At 42.2% G+C, this 19584-nt stretch overlaps 2 protein-coding genes and 1 long non-coding RNA gene across 4 annotated transcripts; 1 reads left to right on the top strand and 2 right to left on the bottom strand.

Moving 5' to 3' along the window:
- On the bottom strand, positions 1-2319 carry LOC136440329 (uncharacterized). The gene is made up of 2 exons (XR_010756652.1): positions 1952-2319; positions 1-775 (listed from the first exon to the last, which is right to left on the bottom strand). It is a non-coding gene; the product is annotated as an uncharacterized lncRNA (long non-coding RNA).
- Positions 2320-4890: 2571 nt separating this feature from the next.
- LOC136439689 (uncharacterized) lies at positions 4891-11940 on the top strand. 2 transcript variants are annotated; one of them, XM_066435209.1, is made up of 6 exons: positions 4891-5019; positions 5932-7436; positions 7746-7923; positions 8386-8768; positions 9212-9389; positions 9935-11940. In XM_066435209.1, exons 2-6 carry the CDS (start codon positions 6894-6896, stop codon positions 10087-10089), a joined length of 1437 nt encoding a protein of 478 aa, XP_066291306.1. In that variant the 5' UTR covers positions 4891-5019; positions 5932-6893; the 3' UTR covers positions 10090-11940. The 2 variants fall into 2 exon arrangements, with proteins under 2 accessions (XP_066291306.1, XP_066291307.1); XM_066435210.1 differs by having other exon boundaries at positions 4901-5015.
- Positions 11939-19392, bottom strand: LOC136439688 (HMG box-containing protein 4-like). Its single transcript, XM_066435208.1, has 6 exons — positions 19095-19392; positions 16276-16996; positions 15490-15737; positions 14877-15083; positions 14275-14412; positions 11939-13286 (listed from the first exon to the last, which is right to left on the bottom strand). Exons 1-6 carry the CDS (start codon positions 19329-19331, stop codon positions 13092-13094), a joined length of 1746 nt encoding a protein of 581 aa, XP_066291305.1. The 5' UTR covers positions 19332-19392; the 3' UTR covers positions 11939-13091.
- Positions 19393-19584: the final 192 nt, after the last annotated feature.

Here is a 19584-nt window from a genome sequence, read left to right as displayed (position 1 = left end):
TTAAATGACAAACTCTGTAATTGTTTAACTCCTATATACAACATTTCTGGACTGTTTTATGGTTCAAGTTGGGCACATAAATTTTGGTATCGGCAGATATTCAACAGCAGAAATAGATCTATAACTTACTGCACAGAAAAACACCTCTTGAACATTCTTGATTGCTCAATACATGTACACAACATTGCTGTTATAAGACCTGGGAATCAAGGTAAAAGTTAAGAATATATACAAGTAAGGTCAATACACAAATAGATGATATAATACATACATGTACGTACATATGAGGTCAATATTCTGAATGAGTTCAAATTGAAAAGGAATCATACCAATCTCTTACTCCGTAGATTCAATGAATATAGAATGTACGCAAAGTGATCTTATAACAATTATAGCTTCTTCTGTAACTTTTATAATTACATCAGAGTATGAATCATACAAATTCTGTAAAGGGATGTATACGTAGTATATATATGAACATTTACAATGTGTTTTCGTATCATTCTACTCGTTCTGGGTGTTTTACGGCACACCCGCAACAGTAGTACGGTACGGAATTATTAACTTCGTTAGGCACCAGGTCTAACATGATATCCGTGACACGTAAAGGAAGGTTCTCATACAAATAGTACTGATTCTCAAACATACCGGTGTAACTAACAGACATATCTATATTCCAAATTGGGGGTGCGGAAGTCACACAGGTTGATTCGCTGCACAGGTGTTGCTGCACTGGAACTGTCTTTATAAACCCCGATATACTCAGCGGAAGATGCTGAAAAATAATCGCGACTAGAATAAGTTAAATGTAGAGACGGAGCTAGATCTACTACCTGAAATAAGCACCCTCCTTCTAAAAAAATCACACAGTGAAGGGTATCAAATCAAATAACTATAGCAAAAGGTAAAGTGAACAAAGTCAGGCCAAGAAAAAGATGTAAAAAGGAGTGTTTCAACCCTCCCAAAACCTGCTAACTCTAACTTTTTCTTTTGGTCGACTGCTCGTGAAACACAAAATCGATAAACTTTGCGATCAATTGAGTAAAGAAACACTGAAACAACAAGGGACATATGGATAAAACACAAGTACAACGGACTTATTTATGGACAGTACGCATGCATTGCTGGAGTATTTCAACCTCAGAGAATCCGTTAAACTTTGAATATGAAAAAAAGGTGTTCGGTGATAGGAACGCCTACCCATGGATTTCGGAATACCATCAGAAAAAATGTAATATTAACGGACAACAAATATTCTAAGATAATTTTCCGGGCAAGCAAATGATGTGTCGAAATATTTCAGAAAATGCTGTGTCGAAATTCCTGTTTGGAAACGGTCCAGATACGCGACATGTGTAACCTTCAGATTTGCCTGGAAATCTACCCTTCCCGTACATTGAACGAATATGTTACATATACGGCATACTGGTATTTCCGGATATGAGGGCAAGTAGAGAGAACCACATAAATAAACTTCGTATACATAAAGGTACATGACACGTATACGGAAGAATCAGGTGTACTGCATTTGCCTAGGGCTGAGTATCAGTATATTCGGAATATTCTAATCATTTTGTCAGGTACTTTTCTGTATTCACGTTACAGCATGGATTTCTGTTGTATTTCAACCCCTGATATCTCCGTACACAGAAAGAAACACGTATTCGGAGTAAAGAAATGACCATATATAGTATCCGGGAAAATTATGATCACTGATATTTCCGTATACCTGCCTTATCACGTGGCACACATGTTTTCTGTTACGGGCAGATAGGAATTCGAAGCCTGCCTGTGGGTGGCCTGTTGTGTTGCACAAAACTTGGAGCTTAAAAACAATGTCTGTGAAACTCTCCTAGCTTCAAATTGACACACTAGGGAGAAATAACTAATTTCTGATGTAGGTATTAGTTTAACACGTCACCAAACAGTGGATAATGGAATTCGAAGTTACCGTGTTCTCGGCTTGTACATGCTTGTCCATCGTCTGAGGTCACTGCACCCTGACCCCGTCCTCGCTCCATCCACTTCGGTCCCGACTCCCGAGTTCATGCAGGTCATTTCTCGTCATCCCAGTTCAGAAAAGAAGAATCTTACAGTGTAATCCGTCAGATCATATCGAGAATATGAGGACTTGAACTCCGGCAGATACCCGAGCATCGGCACACCCCGGTTTCCTCTTACCGTTAAGTTCCGCGCTCACATTCCAGGCATGCGTGGTAGACATACACTACTATACAAACGGACCAATTAGAAATCAGGCATGCTAGGGTCCATCTGGTGGCCCGGATGTACACATACCAGAGCGTTTCTTGGCACAATGTTAAAGACCCACTATGTAGTTTTAGGCCAATACAGAAAGTAGATTTTCCTACTGTTTCTTTGCATAGCAAGCTTTATCAACTCTATAGAATTGCTTACCGATATTCAGGAAGGGAGGTTACAACATTACTGCACCATACAAACAACTTTGAAAAAAACTGTTATCCTCCATCCAAAACAACACACAGTGTGAAACTAACACATGGCCACACATGGCTTCTGTACTTCTTATCAGGCTGATCGCCCAGTGGGGTGCCTGTTTACAGTTCACCAGTTTCTGTAAAAAATCATCCTTACCAGAGTTCTTGCAGTTTTGAAGGGAAAATAACCACACTTTATTGATACCCTTCAAAGTAGACTCTCTATAGTCTCTAGAATAAATTAATAGTTGTATTCTACCCTCTTGGAAAAAGATATGAGTGTTTCCAAAGAAAAAGAGCTTCATAACATCTGGCAGTCTAAAGTGTGCCTAAGTGATTAGACCACCATGGGGGTCCTCCAGTGCACTGGGATGCTGTTGTTTATCTACTACTGAGGTGGTGTCCGGGAGCTTTTGTTTTGTTTTTGTACAGTTCACAACACCCAAAATAGACGAAATAATGAAGAAAATATGCTGAAAAGGGGTTGTACATGTCAGTGCCTGCTATTAACATTAAGATTTGTTCACAAGAATATTTTCAATTTTTGGGCCAAAATCCTACATAGTGGGTCTTTAAGACAGGCAAGCCGGTATTAACACAGAACTGTGCTGGAAGGGTGCCGTTATATATTTCTAGGGCAGGCTACATGCTTGTAGACACGTATACAAGCATTACCAATGAATTCACATCATGCAGTAGCAATATTTGAATATTGCAGGTATATGTTGTATTTCAATTTTGAAGTTTAGCATAATACACTCTTGTAATATTTTCTAAGATTTTAAAAACTACCAAAAACCCAAAATTGTATATTTGCTGATTGATTTGATTGATATGCATAGAGGCAAAAAAGCTCCTCCTAGAGGCATAAGATATTATTGTACCAACCGTATCCTGATCGTGATACGTACGAACACGTCCGGAAATCTAAGTGGCCCACAATCCACCTCTGCTATGAATTGTCATTTCCGACTTATTTCCGGACAATTGATTCTGTTCAATTTCGGAGTCCGGAACGCCTTCAGAAAATATGCTACGTATACGGATTTCAGATATTTCCCGCAAACGAACATGGCACGTATTCGGAAGAATCAGGAGCACTTGCTTTGCTTTAACAAAGATAGCAACTTTTTCGGAGTCAATATATTCTCGGATATGTAGCGTGTTTTGACATAGTCATGACACAGCATGGATTGCTGAAGTATCTTAACAGATGTCTCCGTATGTGTAAAGAACACGTATCCGGAGTCACAAAACGCCCATGTACAGTATCCGCAAATATCATATGTCGAATTTTTCTGCATACGCAATCAAACAATTCCTGATTGAAAATATTTCCGTAAATGTTATGTATCGACAAAATGTCCGGAAACGCTCAGCCTACTACGTGGCATGTCCAATAATGTGTCAAACTCATGATTTGTCCGTATACATGTATCCAAAGAATTCGGAAAAGTCATATTTATCCGGATTTGCTAGGAAACATTTCTTGACAAAAAATATGTCCGAATATGTTAGTGGTCGAAAAAGTACTTGCAAATGGTTTGTATATTTGACATGCCCAGTGATGTGTCAAACTTTGGATTTGTCCGGAAATACTATTTGAATGGATAACAACATTTTCGGAGTCAATATATTCACGGATATCTGACCTTTCACGACAGAGTCAGAATACAACATGGATTGCCGGAGTATCGTAACAATGAATATCTCCGTATACATACAGAAACACATATCTGGAGTTAGGATACGACCCTAAACAGTATCCAGGAAAATAAAATGTTGTATTTTTCCGGATTTGCTTGCAAAAATATATTGAATCAAAATATTTCCGAATATGTTAGGTATCGATTTGAGTACTTGGAAACGGTCCGAATATGTGACATGCCCAGTGATGTGTCAATTTCGCATTTGTCCGGAAATGGACCCCTTTCGCGCAGTGAACAGAGCGGGGCCTTGGCTGATTTCGGTAAACAGGTTGAGACTACTTTCACTTTTGACGAACAAAAGATTGCCGTGTGCACGCGCGTACGACGGTGCGTCATTGGTAAGTTTCGACGGTGACAGAAATAGAGCTTGTTGTCAGCGTTTCGTGTTGCTGATTCAGTTTATATATATATACGATAACAAAGGTTGACCGTACAAAGTTCGTAACTGTCTAAAATATCCACAGTTCAATGAAATCGTCGACTTTCAGACAACCTTTCTTTTTACATTATGTTTGTCGTTGCTATATTTTCCTAAAAAGGTGTCGAATTTTTTTCCCAAAAAAGTTAAGAATATCAATATTATTCTAAGTTGTATGATACGACACCTGGAAATAGATTCATCGTAGAAATAGCTTTTCGCTCTGAAATTAAAATGGATTGTAACTCTGCTTCGCTGAAGGATCCGTTCTGCACTTTGAATAAATATCGCAGGGCGGCGTTTCTGCACGGTCCCATGTTGGGAAGGTACACAATGACGTCATGAACATGGCGGCGGAACGGACCCGTCTGGATACGCTTGTTTGTTCGGTTTGATGTTGTCGCGTTTTCCGGCTGTTTCCGCTCTGATGTAGGTGAGTAAACCAGTCAGACGTGTTTGTACATAAACTCTAAGTAACAGATTTGACCACAGTTGACTCTAAACTGTCGATATTTATGATGTAGTGCTACGCGGTGTCTAACAGGTGACGAAACCGCTGTTCAGTTTTGTTTGTGAAATATGTTCAACTGAAAACCTGTCAACGTTTTCTCACGAAACTACCGGGGTTAGACGGGATCTGGAAACGTTTGAGGCGTTTTCTTAACATCGAAAGATACAATCTACCATTACTAGACACTTAGATGTGGACTGCAAGTCTGCAACTGATATAATCATAATTTGGACGTTTGTTTTTGAGGGAACCCAAAAATTATGACATCCTTCATAGGTTGCCCCCCTCCCCAAAAATTATAAAACATACGCAAGGGGCATGTATGTAGTGACAACTGAACCTTTATTACAACTACTCACAGTCTACATCTCTGGGCTTCTAAAGCTATTAGCGTTATTTTCCCGCGGGATTGCGAGGCTTTGGTGTTGCCATGCAACGAAAACGACGTGCTGCCAGTACTGCACAAACGGCTAGGAAATTGCCCCCAATGCTTCTTATTAGAATCACGTATCATGAACATTTTGCACAAGTCTGACTAACCGGAATGACAGATCTTCTTTATGATAAATTCTGGAAGACATCATCGAGAATTTGAGTTTAAGTGAGGGAAATGTAAGATGTCTATCTAGATTTATTTTTGTACACTAGCTTTAATAATGATACTTGTCTACTTTGAAATGTATGGCTTTTTGTCAATTTCCCTAGATTACCATTGTCTGCCCAATTGATAAATCTCCACATTGAAAATTAAAACTATTTCAATTTGACTGCTACCACAAGTGCCAGTGTACCACTAGATAATCTGACAATAGATATTTTCTCCTCTATTTACAGAGTGGCAGCTGATTGTGTGTTGAACCTCACCCGTACCGTCACCCTCCCGCAGTTCCGATGTTTCCCCCGTACGACATCTTTGCCCGTACGCTGTCCCACACTCTCGCCGTGCTCTTCAACTTCGCCTGGAAATGCCGCTTTCGCCTCCCAGTCTTCCTCACCACGCTTTTCCTCGCGTTCGACATCCGTCTGCGACTTGAGATCAACCTGAACCGGTAGATCCATGAGGAAGAAGAAAATTCCCCTTCTAATATTCTATCCTGATTGCTAACGCTGTGCAATTCTTTGTGTACTTTGCTATAAACTTGACTTGCAAAGTTGCTCCAACCAAGAAGAAAATACAAATTAGATTCTCTATCGCCTGCGTCTCAAGATAAATATGTACCAGTAGATTCATGAAGAAGAAGAAATCCCCCTCCTATCCTGATCGCTTGCTGTGCAGTTCTTTCCACTATTCTAATTTCTATGAACTACTCGTAAAAGACTTGACTTCCTAATTAATGCCAATCAGAAGAAGACAGCTTCTCTGTCATGTGTGTAATTTTGCTACATAACATCTAAACTATTGAGAAAGCGAGTTGCTACCACTAGTACTGCTAACAAAAAAGTTTTTCTTACAGCCTGAAATCATCTTCATTTCATTCTTTTGCTTTAGCAAATCTTACCCTGCAGTCTTGCCTTGAGCCCTTGTGAAAAGCTAGAAAAAAATTGGTCTTCAACATTAATGAAAAGTCTTAAGAGAGAGAAGACAATATCTAGCGAAAGTTCAATGACTGATCTTTCCTGAAACTGCTTGGTGCCTCTTATTGGTAAAAATTGTGACTCTCTAACTTCAAGAAATAGATTTTACAAGACAACTTTTTGCTGGATAGCAGTTACCTTGAGCTGCATGACCAAGCTTCAAATTTAAAACTGACTGAACTCATCAAAAGGTGTGCTGATTTTGGAGATAAAAAGAAAATATGGCTCGCAGCGTGAAGGACCTCCGCGAGTTGATCTGCCTGTCACGTCTGACGATTCGCGACAGCGATGAGGAAATGGATTTCAGCGATACCGACGCCGACTTCGGAAACTTGAGAACTTCTTCCTCCTTGGAGAATGGAGACGTCTTACAGTACGGGGCGGGGAAGGAGGTCGGTGGAACTTCCATCTTAGCACCCCGCAAGGCTGCTTCAGTAGACGAACTCATCGAGCCACACGTGAATCTGAGAAGGAGTAAGAAAGCGCCGCTGCCGCCCGTCGGTATTGGTTCACGTCCATCCTCAAGCGCCAGCTCCGGAAGCGATACCGCTCCGGACGTGCACTCTGTGGGGCATGATGGGAACTTTGATGGGATTCTGGGATACATGGACGAAGCAGTGATTGCTGATTGGTTGATGAGGACTAATACGATGGTGGAGGAGCTCTCTGATTGGTGTTGCCATGGCGACAACTTTGTGCGGTTCGCCCACTTCTGGTTGAGTGGGATTCCACCAGCACAGCGCACTCAGCTCATCGGGATGGAGGTAACATGATTTACATTTTAGGGACATTTGCATACTAATATGATCCTTACGAGTTAGTGACTTTGACATGTTCAACGTTTTTTTCCAGTTAAGTGTATATAAGACTACTAAGTATTGTATTCGTTCCGCCAGTTCATTCTAATTTCTATAGCCAATGATGCTCAAGAAGAGTGATGGATGTCACTCCAAACGTCCAGAAGTAAATCTCATCAGTTTTCGAATCTTATCCAGTTACTAGTAGTTTAGAGTTTGAATTGTCTGCATATATATATTGTTTACCTTGTTGATGTCTAACCTTCATAAACGTAGGTTGGTATCGTACGTGACGAGATGGAACGTGCGTTCCGTTCGGGGCGGGAGAGCGGAGACGTCACGTCGCTGGGGCTCCGCAGGCTCCTGTCTGCCGTGCTGCGGGAGTACCCGACCAAGCTGCTCACATCGAAGGGGCCGCACATCTTCTTGGAGAAGCTGGACGTCCTCACGTCAGGTCTGTCTGTTTGTTTGTTTGTTTGTTTGTTTGTTTGTTTGTAATGATTGATGTCCTTACATCAGTTCTGTTTGTTTGTTTTGTATCAAATACCCAGTAAACCGCCTTATGATGTAACACACCAGGTTTGTACTGGAGAGTGCAAGCTGCATATCCGGACAGATTTATATGATCCACTCACACCAGGTCTATGAAATATTTGAATTCCTCAGTGAACATACATGTACTAAGTTGAGTATACACATTCTGGGAGAGTTGCACAGGTACACAAAAGTCTATAGCTAGAAGGTTGTCTGGTTGAAATACTGCAGTATAGAGTGTACTTATTGAAACCATGCTCAGATATAGTGGTCATGTAGAAATTCTGAATATTTAACACTGGACTAATGTATAATCTCTGAAATGTCGACGATACACATATTCTATATCATATAGAAATTTTGCAATGCATTATATTCCCAGGGCGAAGTGAAGAGTATCGTGCAACGCTGACAGACGTGAAAGTCCAGACGCGGAACAAACAGTTCGTCCAGTGGGTCCTTGCGCTGAGGGCGTTCGCTTTGCTTAGCATCTGGCACGCCGCGGTCGCCTTCTACAGAACAATCACGTGCCCGGGGGCTCAAGGGGGCCTCGACGACGAACAAGAACAATCAGGCACTGCTACCACGGACAGCCTGGAGGAGCGGTGCATACAGGCGGTGCAGAGCGGCAGCGTGGACGTCCTACATTACCTGGCGAAGGTGAAGAAGGCAGATTTGGGAGTGAGGGATGGGGAGAACAGGACGCTGGTGTTCGTCGCTGTCACTCATAACCAACCCAAGGTGCTGACCTACCTGCTCACAAAGGTGTGTACTTTCAAAACAAAATGTACAATATATACATGTATAGTAAACACTTGGAAATGCACATTCAAACCTTTACATGATATCCAAACTCATCGTTTTGGTGGTATGGCTTCCATGCTTGTAGTTTGAAAGAGGGCTGCTAGGTGGTATATTTTACCGATAATGTCACAATTTCTTTGTTGTATTGCATACCTGGTAAACTGCCAATTCAAGATCTTTCACAAACTTCTTTCACCACTGAGTTCAAGCCAGCCAAGCAATGCCATGTAAACGCAATGTTAAGAGACTGAGTAGACTATTTGGCAAAAGGAAATTAAAGGACAAAACACTACTTCAAAACAAAACTGCAATAAACTTTTAATCATTTGATATTGCTGCCTCAGTTTTTATCCAACACTTACTGTAAGTGTGCTTTTTTTAATGACAAAATTCCACACCTGTAGGTTCACTCCAGACCTGACATCAACCTCCCATCATGCACTGGGAACACCCCGCTCCACGCAGCAGTGAATGCTGGGAATGCGGAGCTGGTGAAGACCCTGGTAAAGGCCGGGGCCGAGGTGAACGCAGCAAACCCACAGTGCGACAGCGCCACCCCGCTGCACCTAGCGGTACTGCATGGTAGGTGACATGTTGCACTGATCATTAATACAGAAAGAGATATTGATGATTTTGAAGTTGTTCCAGGACCTGTGATATCATTTTATGAGGGTAGCCTGGACTCTTTCTACACCCGGATAAGATTCAGAGATCACTTCCAGATGTTTCGAGTGACATCTAAATAAACTCTTCTTCATCATGAGACGACAGAGCAAATAAAGACTAGCACATGACATGATTTAGATACTAGTATCCCATTATTAGTGACATTAACGTACGACGATTAGGAGTTAAATGTCATGTAGTTACTGTATTGACTTGTTCTGCCAGTTCATTTTAGTGAAGCTGAAGAAGAGTGATGGATGTCACTCGAAATGTCCAGAAGTAATCTCCAAACCTTATCCAGTTGTAGAGACTGAATTGTCTTTACTATTATGAATAAATCAAATAAATGGGGTAGGAAATGTGTGTGTGTGTAACCTCAGAGTGGCCTTTGCATCACACCTTGAAGTGACCTTCGGTGTAAAAAAATCCTAACACCTTGATTGTGTCTTGCCTTCCCCCAGGTGATAAGCAGACGTGTGAGGTGCTGCTGACGGCAGGTGCACAGGTGACTGCGAAGATGGGGGGACAGACGGCGGCGCACCTGGCAGCGGACCTGGGGCACCTGGAACTACTACAGCTGTTACAATTCCACACAGACGCACCTATGCAAACATGACTCTACACACTTAGCTTGAAAGTGTTCGTAGAAATTATTCTGAGGCAAACTGGAACTGTGATGTCTTGTCTTGAGTTGTCTAATTTGCTTTCTATTGGACTATCTAAAAATTTGTCTTCTCCTTATTTGCATATCAATTCATAGTTCGTGGTTATAAACCTGCTGTTCAACTGATCTTGCTCACAGTCACTGAAGAAAAGTAGTGGATGCTACTTGAAACGTCTGACCGTTTCCAAAATCATATCCAGTTGTTTGAGTAATTGCTTTTTTGGTGTGATGTTAGTAATACACACATTTTCATATTCACAAAAATGCACTCACTCAAATGTTTGACTGTCCAACTCCAGCCTTTGTCAAGGAATGAACAATTCACAAACTTAAGGTTTCTGTGAGTTTCTGCAACTTCTGACCTGCTGCTCATAGAGTCTGAAGGTGCATAGGTGACTGGAACTACAACTACAGCTGTTACCATCCTACACAGATGCACCTATGCAAACATAACTACACAAATGTACAAACACTGGTCATAGCTTGAAAGTTTATCTGTGTTCGTAGAACTCATTCTGAAGCAAACTTCCAAAATTTGGCACTAAATTTGTACTAGTCATGAGCTCAGGTAGCAGGGAGAAGGTTAAGTTTAATAGAATGTTGGCACGTTGTTGTGTTATCTGCACAAAGTATTGAGTTTCTGGGAATATCTAGAAAGATTGTTGAGATTATATCACTTGGGTCTTAAAGTCTCATATTTTTCCTTAGAAATGACTGCTTGGTTTAAAGCTTCCCTTGAAAGATGACTTATATATATAATCATAGGCAGCATGAATTCCCTTGTCCTGAACGTTTTGAAATGAAAAGTGCAAAATATCAACAAGCAAGCTACAGTCATAGTTGTGTAATTTTTTTTTTCAACTTGCAATTAAGATTGGCCCCACTTAGCTTGATAACAACTCCACAGCTCCAAACTCATATTGGATCAAATTTCAAACTTTGGAAACTTTTATCTTTACAACTCCAAAGCAAACCAAGAATTGTGCAAACTTAGAAAGTACAATCAAGACATTTGTATGTCATTAAAATGTATGCAAACAGTGCATCGGCACAAGTCTCAATAGCAAATGTGAACAATTACACATTCCTATGTTAACTTCATAGTGAATGTGTATGTTTGAATACTTAGTCTTAATAACCAACTTCCTGCTAACTTCTGCTCCAACCAAAACAAGTTTGTTGCATTAAAGCAAACTTAGCAAGGAGGATGTTACATTGTATAGATCTGTGATACTAGTACTTTAGTTGAATCTTTTAGTTGAAATTTTGTAAAAATCCACTATACTAATGTTTAACTAAAGGGCTCCAAAACTACAAGTACTCGATGTGATCTTTGTGTATTTATAATGATGATTTGAACTGACAAGTTTTGGCATAGAGGTTTGTAAAGCATTCTCCAGTGAAATGGAACAAGGAATGAAATACAAATGTATTGAGACCAAAACACATGAAAGTTTGTTACATCTCTGTTGTTGCTTAGTATTACTATTAGTTGTGGACTCAATTTGGAACTTCAGTACTGTTTATCTTCTTATTTCTTTGTCTTAGAAATGTGACAGAAAGATAGTTTAAATCTCAAGAGTTAGTTTACATTTTGGAAAAGATATGAAATCAATTTAAGAGGCAAGTACATTTGAGGAGCCAGAAACTTTTTAAAAGGAATATGCAATTTATCATAAAAGCAAGCTAAGATTCTGAATTGAGTTATACCTTTAATTCAGTCAAGGTTTTGAATTTTTGCACCGCAATGCATGGTTTGCTATATTGATGGTCCTCAAATAAAGGAGCTCTGAGAAAAGTCTTGATCATTGTTTCGTGTGTTTTTTATTGAAATGTTTTTATTTTCATAAATGGTAATGTTACCTTTATCATGCTGGAAGTACATGTAATATACTATCTAACTCCAGTACAGATTTGAAGGTATAAAATAATAGATAGCTATCTTTATCTAGTTTTACAAACATGTAGCTCACAGGTTGAAACAAAAAGGACAGCTGTTCTGTATATTATTTACAAGGTCTGCATGTAGGTTCCAGGGAAATGCCATGGTGGCTCTTGTTGAGAAGTTCTATTAACAGTGGGCATCAGCTTACACAATATCCTGTCCACTGCAACTCTTTACAACATAGAATGTCAGTTGGGTAAAAGTCACTGGGTCTGGATGGATACTACGAATCTTCTGGTCCATGAACTGAGTTGCTAACCACTACATTACATACATCTACTATGTTTGATACAACATATATCTCACATCTTTACAATGTAGGTGTAGGGTAAATAGCAACTGGACACCACATATTATGCATGCTAAACTCCAGTATTGTTCCACAACATCTCTCTCATTGACTGCAACCCTTTGGGACATACATGTACAAAATTAATGTAGCATTCAAGCAGGATTTGAACTGCTAACACCCCGGTCTCATGCAGGTCTGGGCCAACAACCATTGTACCACACACTATGCATGACACAATCGTATAATGTATCATATTTACATGTAACATGTACATACAGTCAAACCTGTACAAGGACCGCCTGGCCAATGTGACTTCTTTTTGGTGGTACTCTTAGGCCACACCAATTTATTTTCTTGGTTAACGGAACGAAAAAATATTTTAAAAAAATGCTACATTAGAGAATCAACTGTGACAGGAAAACAGAATCTCAGAGGAAAGTTTAACTTTGGTGCACACAGTTCAAGGGTGTGAACAGGGTCAGGTTTAAGTTTTCACCCCAGCCTTCTGTTTTCATGATTTTTTTTCTAAAATTAAAAATAAAAATCCGTTAACTAAGAAATTAAATTGGTGTGGCCTTAGATAATCTTTTCTATATTCACATACGATCAAAGCATTAAGCATCCTGGCTATAGTGACCATCTGTGCGTAGATTGTATTGGTCCTCTAAGTGGTCATCTTGGGCAGCTTTGACATGTACAACCTAGTTCAATATCATCTCAAAGTCCCGGCATGATGTACGCCACGTTGTCGAGTGTCCTCTCGTGCACCTCTTGAGGACAGCCGTTTATCGCGGGAACCTGCCGCGTCAGCGAGAGAAGCGGTCCGAGCGCGCACACCATGGAGTCCAGCAGCACTGACAGCCCGCCGTGGATCGCGATGTGACCCTCCGTCTCATGCAGCCTCTGTCCAACCTGGGATGAGGGGAAGTATAGAAACGAGTCTGAATTAAAAGCTTTTGTGCAAGAAGGATTTGAACTATTTAAGTGATCACAATCTCATATTTATTTATCTACCTCTAGACCTAAAGCAAAAGACTACAAACTTTGTGTTACTTGCTTGCAAGAGTAAGCACATGTATACTAGTGTACATGTACCTGTACCCTATAGCATACAAAAATATCTACATGCACCCGTACCCGGTATTTCGAGCTCTGTAAATGTTTGCCATTCAAATCCAAGTCAGTGGCCAAACACTGAAAACAGACAATGTGTAGCGTTGCTGTTATCACAAGACTCACCAAACAAATAAGTAGTTTGAGGTGACTTGTGCTGTGTTGTGTTATGTTGTGTTGTGTTCTTCTTCTTTGTTTATGCGCCAAACCTCATTTTGTTGAGGGCTCAGGCACAGGGGGCAAGGGTACAAGTGACACAGATGGCTTTGTGGTTGTCTGGCTTGTGGGTGGCTGGTGGCTTTGGTTCCTCAGTGGGCAGGGGCGCCAGTCCTGCTGGGTGACAGCGAGTACCCGTGTTGTGTTATCAGTGCAGACTCACCAGACTGAGAGACTCCCCCAGGAGTTTGAGGTGAGTTATGTTGTGTTAATGCTGTGCTGTATTGTGCTGTGTTGTGTTGTGTTGATGTTGTGTTCTGCTGTGCTGTGCTGTTCTGTTGTGTAATGTTGTTAGTGTAGACTCACCAGACTGAGAGACTCCCCCAGTAGTTTGAGGTGAGGTGCTGGGTTGTGCTATGCTGTGTTGTGTTGTGTTGTACTGTGCTATAGCTGTGCTGTGCTGTGCTGTGTTGTACTGTGCTATGCTGTGTTGTGTAATGTTGTTAGTGCAGACTCACCAGACTGAGAGACTCCCCCAGTAGTTTGAGGTGAGGTGCTGGGTTGTGCTATGCTGTGTTCAGTGCTGTGCTGTGCTGTGCTGTGTTGTGTAATGTTGTTAGTGCAGACTCACCAGACTGAGAGACTCCCCCAGTAGTTTGAGGTGAGCGGCCACATCTATGGGGCTGGTTCCGGGGACAGGAGTCTTGACTGGGCTCATGACGGGCTCGGGGCTGACTGCACCGCCTCGTACCGGGGACAGGGCTGTTACCTGGGGTAGAGTACAGGTAACATGCTTAGATACTATACATGTATATGGGACAAAGTTGGAGAAAAGATAAGCAACAATTTCAGCTAGATAAGGAATGCACACTTCTACTGTTACAGTTGATTATCATATGACAGATACTGAGCTACCTTTCAAGGACTGTCATCTGTACCCTCTGTACTCAACAGTGTGGTCTGGCCACTACATCATTGTCTGTATATGCAATTGTAGTTTTTATCAAAGACACATACCGGTACACACAACATTTAAAAGATTTAACCAAATTGATTTCTCTCAGTACCAGGTGCAGGGTGCAAAATGAAGAATGCACTTACACTGAATAAATCATAACAACAACAAAAAATGTTTGCCAAATCTTTGGCTATTTAACAATATGGAGTCAAAACAGGCCACTTTTCTTGACATAAGATTAAGACAAATAAGATATAAGTCTATCGTATACACACCTTCCTCTTGACGGTGGTGGCGGCTGCTTTCTTCTGCTTGTGCTCCAGAGTCAGCCTCTTGCTCCTCCAGATCATCTTCTCCTTCTCAGGCAGCTGCTGCCACATCTCGCCCAGCTTCTTACTGATGGACGAGAAGTCTATCCCGGGGTTCGCCTCGACGACCTTCTGTCGCTGGTGCTTACTCCACAACATGTAGGCTGTCATCACCTGAAGTTGACAGTTTGGTATAGATTATAACACCCTAACACTCATCATAACCTTCTACAAAATTCTTATTGATAGAGAAGTACTAGAAGTTTAAGTCTAACCCTTCACAACTTTCTGTCTCACTGTCACATCAAAGATTGATCGTGACATGACAAATTACCAGCCATGATCAGTTACCGGTAACTGGTGTAAATTATGAAACAAACAAAAATCATAATCTACTATGTAAAATTGTTCTAATGTGGTTTGTGTCAGGAAGTGATTGGCTTTCCTGGGTGGTTGGCTGGCCAGGTTTGACTGTACCTGACTTGACTGTACATTTCAGTTTCGTACATGTAAGTCATCTTGTCCACAAAAATGTTGAGAACATCCCCTCCTTACATAAGTTACATCTAAAGGCACTCACTTTCTTCCTTGGTTTCTTGTCCTCTTTCGGAGCCTTCTCCTTCTTTTTCTTGTCCTTCTTTTCTTTCTTCTCCTTCTTCTGTTTCTGTTTCGTCTCCCCCGGACTTGCCAGTGCGCTGTCGGACTGGCTGGAGACTTCCGTGTCGTCCACCGCGTAGGGGGGAAACTCGAAGGGCTGCGGGTCCTGGTGGTCATCAAACTCAGGAACACCTCCAGAGTACACAGGCTCCTCCTTCCTGGGGCCCGAACCTACGAACAAAATTAATGAATATGGTTTAGCTGTGGACAGCAACTATCACTCCAGTGTTCTCACCAGGATGTTTTCACAGCGTAGGGGTCAGGTACAGAAGGCCAACTTTGCGCGGCAACTAGTACATGTATTGACAACAGCCGTCACTTCACAAGAACATGATTAACTTTGTTCCTAACAACTGGTAACCATCCTACTCATTGGTGGGGTACATACATGTACATTTATCACCTTGGACAGAGAGAGTTTGTGTTAGACAGACTAGTTGCAGCTGACTACCTTTGTTAATTAAAATGATAGGTGCTCGATCATCAGGAAACAAAAACTAAAACTAAATGATGTAAAATCAGAAAACTGATCCCAGCTGTCCATTAAAATAACTATTTCACCCAAATGCGATTAGAGAGTGGCTAAATGCCAGTTGAATTTGTGGATTTCTACACTTTGACTTCGCACAACAATGTTTTAACAGCAGTTGGCATGATTACCGGATGGGTGCTACAGATGATACAGACAAACATGTAAACATGTGTTTACCTCCAAGTTTAAGTGTTATCTTCATCTTCTCCTTCGCCCCCATCTCCTCTCCCTCCATCCCCATCCCATAGCTACCAAACTGTGGCAGGGAGAACGGAGGTGAAGCACCGACACCGGCGTAAGATTCGTCCATGGAAGATTCGAACGACAACTCTTCCCCTGGCTTGTGCTTCTCTTTCTTCTTCTTCTTCTCCTTCTTCTTGGACTTCCCGTCTTCGCTGGAGGCGCTGTGTTCCTTAGACTTGCTTTTCTTCTCCTTCTTGTGGCTCGTTTCTTCCTTGTCCTTCTTGTGACTTCCTGACTTCTTACTCTTTGTTTCCTTCTCCTCGCTGCTCCCTGCCCCTCGTTCTTTTGGAGACAGGATGAGTTTGAGTTTTATCCCTTCCATCTCCTCAACATGTACGTCTGACTCATCAGGGGAGTGGAGGGGATCCTCGTCCTTCGAGCTGTGAGATTTCTTTGACTTCTTTGACTCCTTGTCGTGCTTGTGGTGGTGGTGCGAGCCCTTACTGTGTTTTCTTGGTTCAGACATCTCCGAGGTGTCAATGTAAAGAGGCTCCAGCTTGCTGCTCTTCTTGTGCTTCCCCTTGTCTTTCTTGTGACTGGAGGCGGAGGCTGGTGCGCTGCTGAGGTACAGGGGAGGGTCCTGGCTGTAGTGAGCGGCTCCAAGGCTGTGCAGGTCCTGCCTCTTTGACTTGGACGATGAGGATTTCTGGGGACTCTGCAAAAAAATGTTCAAACACATGGATGAAACTTTTTAGTCTGATACGTTACATAAAATCCTGTTTGGTGGGTCCAGGGTTACAGTTAAAGTATGACTTGGTACATGTGAACCTGTAGGAAGAGGAACGCCCACCTCACCTTTTTCTATAAGCTAGTCAATAACTACATCAATATTGACACAGATAGTCTACTGAAACCAGCTCAGGGGCGCACCAAGGGGAGCCACACGCTCAAATTTCAACCACTTAACGCCTGGACAGACTTTTATAAACATTCATTCTTCCCCCGCACCATCCCCGAGTGGAATGCCCTGCCTGGCGCGGTTGTTACGGCTCCCACCGTTGAGTCATGCCGCACCAGGCTGGAGGCCTGCCCGCCTTAGCCTGGGACCTCCTCCCCCCCTACTTTGCCCCTCGCGGGGTTATCTGGGGGTTAAACAAGTTGAAGTTGAACCTAATCTTAAGGGCAGATGTCAGAGTTATGTTGCACATTTGAGGACCAAAAATAGGAATACAATTATACTATAGTGCCATTCTGGCTCAACTCTGATGTCTGTCCAGAATAGTCTTGGAAACTAGTAGTTGATGAGGTGGAGTAAGGTTTGAAACGTAGGCGAAACGTAGAATGGATGTAAAGATATGTAACAGTATGTGTTACATAGTGTTACATGTAGAACAGTGTTCTCGCCAGCGCCCGTCCTCCCGTCATTTGACGGGTTTTTGTCGCTCATGACGGACAAAATTTTTGCCCAACCCGTCATTTTTAATGGACAAAAATCGGTGTGTGAAGATATTTAGACAGAGCTTAGAATTTTCAAAAACTCCAGAGGATCAGCGGAAGTTCGTGACGAGGACAATCTAGATCATTTCTAATGCCCGCCGGCGACAACCCCAGCAACACACAGAGAGCGCCGTGGTGGTTGCTAATAATATTTGGTGGCCGCCGAAAACTCGGCGTCATGTGCCGCCCTCCCCACTACAGTTTTGGCCGGTCGCATCAGGCTGACGTTTATTTCTGTTTTGTCCCTCTCGGTTCACCGTCAGTTATTGTCATCAAAGAAGCCTTAAAATTCAGAAATACTCCTATAGTAATCAGGCTTTCTGTAATCTGTGTAAACAGTATTAAAGTTCAAGCCGCGGCGGCTGAGTATTACATGCTTTCTTCCCGCAAGAAATGGTAAACAGGCGTCAGATATTGTAATCCACCAATCAAAGCGCACGTCTCCGTCGCGTCAAGAAAAAACGACCAATGACATGCGAGTCTCTCTACTTGCGAGATTTCAGCTAAGCGTGAATTTGCGAGATGTTAGGGGAATGGCGGGAATCGCAGGGAATCGCAAGGATCGCACGACGAAGCGGCTGTTGGAAGGCTTGAATCGACAACTTTTGAACACATTCAGTGCAGTTACCGGAGAAATTGACCGTGGAAAAGATGGCACAAAAAAATGGACGTCTTTATTGCGTTCTTTCTCAAAGTAGGGTGTCAAATTCCTCATTATGTTCGATAATTACAGGGCGCATACGGAACAAGTGTTGAAAAGTTGTGTTTCGTTTTTGCCGACTTATTCTGTGTGTATTTTTTGTTGGACGTAGCTGATACGTAATAAAGTTTTGTTGTTCTAAATTTTATTTTCTTTGCCGATTGTATACAACATAGAAGTGTAGCTTGTGTGTGAAGTTGTGAACATTTGATATTTCCGCGATGACGGCACGCCTCCCCAAAAAATCAAGCCTGAAACCCTTGTGTAATTTTTCACCGAAAGAGATGTCATTAAACTAAGCTTATTCTACCAGGAAATTTGCCCCTCAAAATGCAGGAAATAGCGTTTCAGAGGGTCTAGATCTCAAAATTTTCCGGGGGAGAATACCCCCGGACCCCCCTAGAATGGTCACGCCTCCGGCGCGACGCCTCGCGCCTTCGGCGCTCGATATGTTGTTCCCAGAAACAAAATTGAAATGACGGGTAAAAATTTCAGGCTGGCGAGAACACTGATGTAGAACCCGGGTTATAAATTTTTTATGACCTGTTTTGCAGGTAGTTTCTATCTCTTTATTTGTATCTCTGAACCCCTGCATGCCCGGAACTTTTGGACTTACCGTAACATGAGGCTGTAGTAAACCCTCCCTGTCCGAGTCTCGGAGCTTCACAGACTTCTTCCGCACGCGGGGAGACCTTCCGCTGTCGGCCCAGTGTTCCTCCGAGGGCGAGGCGACCAGCAGAGGACCGCCCCCCTCCCCCTCATGGTGGGCCCGCTTCGAACTCGGCGTGTAGTCCGTCTCCAGCTCGTAGTCCTGGTAACGGGACGGTTTCCGTTTCTGTCCGCGGGCGCTCATGGTTCTCCGGAAACTCTGTGGATGTTAGAAACGGGAAGGAATGTACAGAAAAATGGTTCGGTTTTGCACAAAACAAATCGAGCGCCTAGCTCTAGCTCAAACCTCTGACCCCTTGGATAAACCACTCAATGAATCAGGTAAAAAAATGTTTCTTGTCACACGATTGATATCAAACATAAATTCTTACAACGATATCTTTGACAGATTAATCTTCTAAGTACAATACTAGTTTCCCTATCTTAAGTCTTCCGAA

This window comes from Branchiostoma lanceolatum, chromosome 8 (assembly GCF_035083965.1).
Source record: "Branchiostoma lanceolatum isolate klBraLanc5 chromosome 8, klBraLanc5.hap2, whole genome shotgun sequence".
NCBI lineage: Eukaryota > Metazoa > Chordata > Leptocardii > Amphioxiformes > Branchiostomatidae > Branchiostoma > Branchiostoma lanceolatum.
The sequence above is the reverse complement of the archived record's forward strand: the minus strand, read 5'-3'. Positions and strand labels throughout refer to the sequence as shown.